At 49.5% G+C, this 6,360-nt stretch overlaps 1 protein-coding gene across 3 annotated transcripts in view; it reads left to right on the top strand.

Annotated features, from left to right (window-relative positions):
• capn7 (calpain 7) overlaps positions 1 to 4,037 on the top strand; it is a 13,073-nt gene extending 9,036 nt beyond the window's left edge. For 2 of the 3 annotated variants that reach the window (XM_079275192.1, XM_079275191.1), the window contains 9 exons: positions 395 to 515; positions 652 to 796; positions 1,094 to 1,193; positions 1,281 to 1,416; positions 1,503 to 1,578; positions 2,131 to 2,276; positions 2,502 to 2,780; positions 3,431 to 3,523; positions 3,744 to 4,037. In XM_079275192.1, the coding sequence (XP_079131318.1) occupies positions 395 to 515; positions 652 to 796; positions 1,094 to 1,193; positions 1,281 to 1,416; positions 1,503 to 1,578; positions 2,131 to 2,276; positions 2,502 to 2,780; positions 3,431 to 3,523; positions 3,744 to 4,028 (1,381 nt within the window). In that variant the 3' untranslated portion in view covers positions 4,029 to 4,037. The remainder of the gene's footprint in view (positions 1 to 394; positions 516 to 651; positions 797 to 1,093; positions 1,194 to 1,280; positions 1,417 to 1,502; positions 1,579 to 2,130; positions 2,277 to 2,501; positions 2,781 to 3,430; positions 3,524 to 3,743) is intronic. The other variant, XM_079275193.1, reaches the window with a different exon arrangement.
• The last annotated feature ends 2,323 nt before the right edge of the window (positions 4,038 to 6,360 follow it).

The following is a 6,360-nucleotide window of genomic DNA, read 5'->3' as shown; positions in this document are numbered from 1 at the left end:
ACACACACTCTCACACGCACGCACACACACACACACACACTCTCACACACACGCACACACGCACGCACACACACACACACACGCACACACATACGCACACACACACACAGGCACACGCACGCACACACACGCACACACGCGCGCGCACGCACGCACGCGCGCACACACACGCACACACACACGCGCACCCACACACACGCACACACGCACACGCACACAGATTAAATAAGAAGTGATTTCGTAGGTAAAAAATAACTCTTCTTCACCTTTTTGTTTTTTCTCTCTCTCTCTCTCTGCCTCTCTCTCTCTCTCTCTCTCTCTCTCTCTCTCTCTCTCTCATCTCTCTCTCTCTCTCTCTCTCTCTCTCTCTCTCTCTCTCTCTCTCCATTCCCAGGTTCCACAGGGGCGACGTCCTCGTCACCACAGCAACAGGCGTGATGACAGAGGAGGAAGGGGAGCGATGGGGTTTGGTGCCGACACACGCCTACGCTGTCCTCGACATCAGGGATCACAAGGTTGTTCTGAGACGCACGGTGTACTTGTGAACATCACGGCTGCTTTCACCCACCGCCCAAACTAGATCTGCTCAACCAGTAGACTCCAGCTTCCTGTTGTAACTTCCATCATGTGTGACGGGTGTGTTGTGTGTAGGGAATGCGTTTCCTGCAGCTGAAGAATCCGTGGAGTCACCTGCGGTGGAAGGGCCGTTACAGCGAGCGGGATGAGAAGAACTGGACACCGGAGCTCCTCAAGTACCTCAACTTTGACCCCAAAACGGCGCAGAAGTTTGACAACGGTATTAACTTTTCTACCTAAATGCAATAAAATGTTCTATCATGTGTTGTGATTTGATCACTGGGACAAAGTGGCTTCTATACAACCGGAGGAGTCGCCCCCTGGTGGTCAGTAGAGAGAATGCAGCTTTAACACATGAAGCACCTGAAATGGTGGAGCATCAATCAAACAAACTGCCTTTGATTCATCGTGCAAGTTGACATCGCGATGACGATTCAAAAAAAGAAAACAACGATCTGTTGTGCAGCCATAACTCGAGCTCCATGAAAGCCGGTATCTCCTCCGTGTTGGCCTCCAGGTGTCTTCTGGATCTCCTGGGAGGACCTCTGTCAGTACTACGACGTCATCTACCTGAGCTGGAACCCCGCCCTGTTCAAAGACTCCTCCTGCATTCACAGGTGTGTGTGTGTGTTCATCCTCAACATACAGATGCATTGTGAGTGTGTGTGCTCAGTGCTGTGTGTGTGTGTGTGTACCGTCTGCAGTAGCTGGGACGGGGAGCAGGGCCCAGTGAAGGACGTCTACAGCCTGGCCAACAACCCGCAGTTCAAGCTGGAGGTCCAGTGTCCGACGGGGGGGGCAGCCGTGTGGGTGCTGCTCACCAGACACATCACGGACAAGGTGGAGCGACGGAGCGTTCAGTGTTCACGCCTCCACACCGGGAGCGTCTCTTTCCTCTGACGGCTGCTCTCTGTGTGTTCCTTCAGGATGATTTTGCACAAAACAGGGAGTTCATCACTCTCGTTGTTTACAAGACGGATGGGAAGAAGGTTTACTACCCAGGTAACGTGTGGGAGACGTTTCCTCTCTTTCAGCTCTGAGGTGAGTGGCAGCAGCAGTTTAAATGATCGGAGGCGTGAAAACAGAATGAAGTGTGAGGAATCAGAAGGACAGCGAGTGTAACTCAGAGATCTGACGGTCGGTGGAACCGGCAGAAAGACATAACGCAACGTCCACAGTGACCAGGAGGCATTCTTCTGGGAGCTCATATCTCATATTCATGGACTACTTTATTGCTTTCTTACAAGAAACATAAAGAAAGAAGTCAAGTGTTAAATGTGTTATCAAGACACAAGGTTGACCTGCTGTTTCTAAAGTGAATTGTCCTTCTTTGTATCATCATAAACATGTTAATAGTGCTAATACTGTTATTATTTGAACTATTTGTGACAGTCACATGATCGCTGCCGGCTTCACTACGACGAGTATAAACGACCCAACTTCTCTGGCGCCTCCCTCTGTTCACAAAGACCAGCTGCAGCCTTTCAGAGGAATAGTTCACCCGCAAATATGAAAAGCTGCGCTTATTGTTCCATAAATGAACTCCCTCCACAGCCGACCCCGCTCCGTACATCGACGGCATCCGCATCAACAGCCCCCACTACCTGACCAAGATGAGGCTGACCAGCGCCGGAGCACACACCTTCACACTGGTGGTGTCCCAGTACGAGAAGCAGAACACCATCAACTACACACTGCGGGTGAGAAACACGCAAACCACCGATCGTAGGATCTTAAGATGAGCTTATTCCTTGTTTTGGGGTATTTTAGTCCAGTGACGGGTTTATAAAGTGAGATCTCCACCATGAGGAAACATGCTACACTTTGAATGAATACCAGTTTGTGTATTTGTTCTTTAATCCCGAGGTTGAACCCAGAACATGTTCACATCTTCAGGACACGTAACCGTGTGTTTCTCTCTGTAGGTTTACTCCGGATGCAAATTCTCCTTCTCCAAGATCCCAAAGCCCTTCACTCAAACCAAACGGGTCTGTTCTCCTCACACCTCGTCACTCGCACTGTGGTTCATCAGCGCTGTCGTGTTTAGTCGTCGTGTCTCCTCTTCCGTCTCAGATCAACGGCCAGTGGAAGGGGCCCAGCGCCGGAGGCTGTGGGAACAACAAGGACTCGTACAGACACAACCCCATCTACCAGCTCAGCCTGGAGCGGCCGGGGCCGCTGCTCGTCGAGCTGCGGGGGTCCAGGTGAGGAACGGGCCCACGCACGAGGCATCGGCGGACCTTTAGTAGCTCACCATGAGCAGGCGACGTGCCTTCGAGGCCGAGCGTTGTTGCTCGACCACATTCAAAGGTAGCGGCCGATGAGAAGCTGCTTCAGTTGTTACTGAGGGAGCAAAGCTCCGATGACGCTGGTTATCTGAAACCTCGACTCGATGGTGTTCAGCTTCACCTCAACCTCCTCGTCTCAGGGTCCAAAAGAGGAATTTAAATAGAACAAAAGTAATCTGGTGGGAAAAGGTGAATGGTGTAAGTTTCAAAACATTTGGGCATCATGGTGCCTGAAGAATAGGGAACAGCTGCTGTGGTTATTCTGAGGCCGTCGCTCCCTCTTGTTGACATGCAGCTGGATGTGAAACATCGGAGCGTCTAGCGTAGGAACGGTTCTCCTTCAGACGCCGGTTCATCGGACCGACTCACTGAAGGACTCATGAACAGGATGACTCGGTGGAAAATATTCAAATAAAATGATAATAGAAGAAAAAGCCTGAAAGGAGAGTTTTCTGTGTGAAGATACTTGGTGATGTTCTGTCTCTGGAGCGTGTTCCTGCCGGCGCTGTGAGCTCACGCCCTCCTCTGGTTCTCTGTCCGTGTGTCTGCAGGCAGTATGTCTACAGGCAGTACAGCGTCGGCTTCGAGATGGTGACGGTGTCGATGGTGGGGGATCCCGGCCCGGCTGCCGTCCAGAAGAGGAGCAGTGGAGATTACAGGTACGGTGGGTCCAGCGGGACATCGGTGGTCCCGCTGGAAACAGGAAGCATCGAGCAGTTTACAGTCGAGTCAGCCTGCTGGTGTCTGCTGGACTCCATCCTGAGTCGAACCGGTAGCTCCGGACCCGTCAGTACTCCGGGTTTTACTCGATGCTGTGCTGCTGGGTCGTCTCCTCTGTTCACCTCTGGAGAGCCTGAAAGTCTCTCTCTCTTATTCCAGGTGTGGCTTCTGCTACATGGAGGCGGACCACGTCCCAGCAGGCCTCTACAACGTCATCCCCACCACCTTCCTGGCCAAACAGGAAGGACCCTTCTTCTTGGACTTTGGCAGCACCGCACCCATCAAGGTCTCCCAGCTCCAGTGAAGATGGAGCTGGGAGAGATGTTTGGATGTGACGAGGCCTCAATTAAACACGGACGACAGAATGTCTCACTGAAACCTCGACCGACGACAGGTTGTGGGCTTGAACTTCAACGTTGGTTTGATGATTGCACGCATGACTAGTAAACAAATCATCAAAGTCAACGCGCTTTGACGGACAGAATAAAATACTCTTCTTCTTCTGCTGTAATAAGAGAGATATCGTTTGGACTTCCTTGTTCCTCGTGGCTCTCCTGAGAGGACCGTGATTATGTGACCACATCCTGGACTCAACAGGATGCAGAGAAGTCACGGTTCACAAACCAGCACCGGCCAACGTCTGCAGACTTGCCGTCATGGCCGCCTGACAGCAGCTCGTTCCTCAGTTTCTCTTTTGCTGCATTGAGCACCTCGACGGTTCAGAAGCACTTGATTATCCATCAAGAGAGGAGGAGGAGGAGGAGCTTCTTCATGAAGGCCTCAGTCGTCCCTCTCTGTAGTTGTAGCGTTACTTTACCCTCGTCAGACTTTGGTGACTTAGATTTAAATAGTTTCCTAAAGAAGATTTTTTTTTAAATCTCAGGAGTCGTGCAGCAGAGCAGCACCACAGGGAGTCCGTGTGTGTGTGTGTGTGTGTGTGTGTGTGTGTGTGTGTGCGCTTGACTGTCGCTATCAACCTTTTACAGGTATAAAAAAAAAAGTAAATGTTTTGCCAAGTACACTTCCTGTTTACCTTTATTTCTTGACGTTCTGCACTTTGTTATAATTTCTCTTCATGTTTGCTGTCAAACACAAAATATGGAAATTAATAATATCACTTTGTTCCTTCAACGCAAGCAGTTTAAACCGTCTTCAGGAAGCTGCTCTCCTTGTTTCCTCTCCTCGTCTCCTCACCTAGTCTCCTCGCCTCGTTTCCTCACCGTGTCGTCTCCTCACCTTGTCTCCTCACCTCGTCTCCTCACCCCTCACCGTGTTTCCTCACCTTGTTGCCGCGTCTCCTCGCCTCGTCTCCTCGCCTCGTCTCCTCGCCTCGTCTCCTCGCCTCGCCTCCTCTCCTCACCGTGTCTCCTCTCCTCGTCTCCTCACCGTGTTTCCTCACCTTGTTTCCTCGTCTCCTCGCCTCCTCTCCTCACCGTGTCTCCTCTCCTCGTCTCCTCACCGTGTTTCCTCACCTCGTTTCCTCGTCTCCTCTCCTCACCGTGTCTCCTCTCCTCGTCTCCTCACCGTGTTTCCTCGCCTCGTCTCCTCGTCTCCTCTCCTTGACGTTGAGGCTGCTGTACGTGTCGTTGATATCTGAAGCTGCTGTCGTGAAGTTGAAGCCAGACGCATTATTGTGAGTTCATCATCGTTTCTCTTCATTGACTTTTTAGCCAATGAAATGTTCCTCACGGGGTCAAAGGTTACATCTACAGCGAGCTTGTTTTGTTCGACCAACAGGTTAAAACCTCAGACGCGTGATTCACATTGATATGAAACAGAACATCTTGAACTGGTGATTTATTTCGGGTTCTTTATAAACTTCTATTTGTTCCGTACTGTTGATTGGAGTCACTCCGCTGTAGTTAGTATACAGCATAGTGCACGTGGCTCTCACAGCATAGTGCACGTGGCTCTCACGTCAGCACAGACTGATCAACAGGCCGTGTGCACGGACCCACATTACAAACACATTGAACAATATCCACAACACTTTCTTTCCTTAAAGATTGCGTTGTGTTGACACGCTTCAGCTTTACGATCATTCTATTGTTTTATGTCCCGTCAATAACGCAGTGCACATGATTCCATGTATGCGATGAACCTCGCCTGGAGACAGTTTCACTCATAACTGTTAATAATTCATAATGAACTGTAATGAACTGGAGATGCTGTTGTGCTAAAGGGTTGAAATGTTCTCTTCACAGTTGAATACAGCTTTAAACATCCATTGCCAAGTATTTCTGAATTCTACATTTGTTGATTGTGAATCAGTTATTATGAATGCCATATCTCTCTACGATGTATTAAGTTATGTGTTTTTAACTGGCAACAAACTGAGAAATTTTAACTCTGCAGCAGGACAATCTCGTTGCTGTGTGAACGACGATGTAATGTTTGCAGAAGTTGCACTAAATGTTCATACCAGACAGTCAAATAAAGTGGATTGAATTCAGCAAGAGTGTATTTCATCTTTCATAAATTCAGGACCACATCACCTGCAAACAGCAGAGAGACGCCACCAACGTTCGCCGTTCTATAGTTTATTTGAACTCAAACCAAAGTGTGTTTTTCCCCTTTCAGACAGAGCAAAGCTCAGTGTTTCCCGTCGTTATGCTAAGCTAAACTATGTGGCTGCTGGTGGCTGATATACAGTTTATATTGTACAAGTGTATCGCTTTGTTTTCCCCCAATTTATTCTGTTGTTAGTAAACAGGATTGGCTGACGGCAGGAGGCGGGTCTTAACAGTACATGTGAACCGATTCATACGTCTAGTTT

This window comes from Melanostigma gelatinosum, assembly GCF_949748355.1.
Source record: "Melanostigma gelatinosum genome assembly, chromosome: 9".
In the NCBI taxonomy this organism is placed as follows: domain Eukaryota; kingdom Metazoa; phylum Chordata; class Actinopteri; order Perciformes; family Zoarcidae; genus Melanostigma; species Melanostigma gelatinosum.
This window is presented reverse-complemented; position numbering and strand designations above follow the sequence as displayed.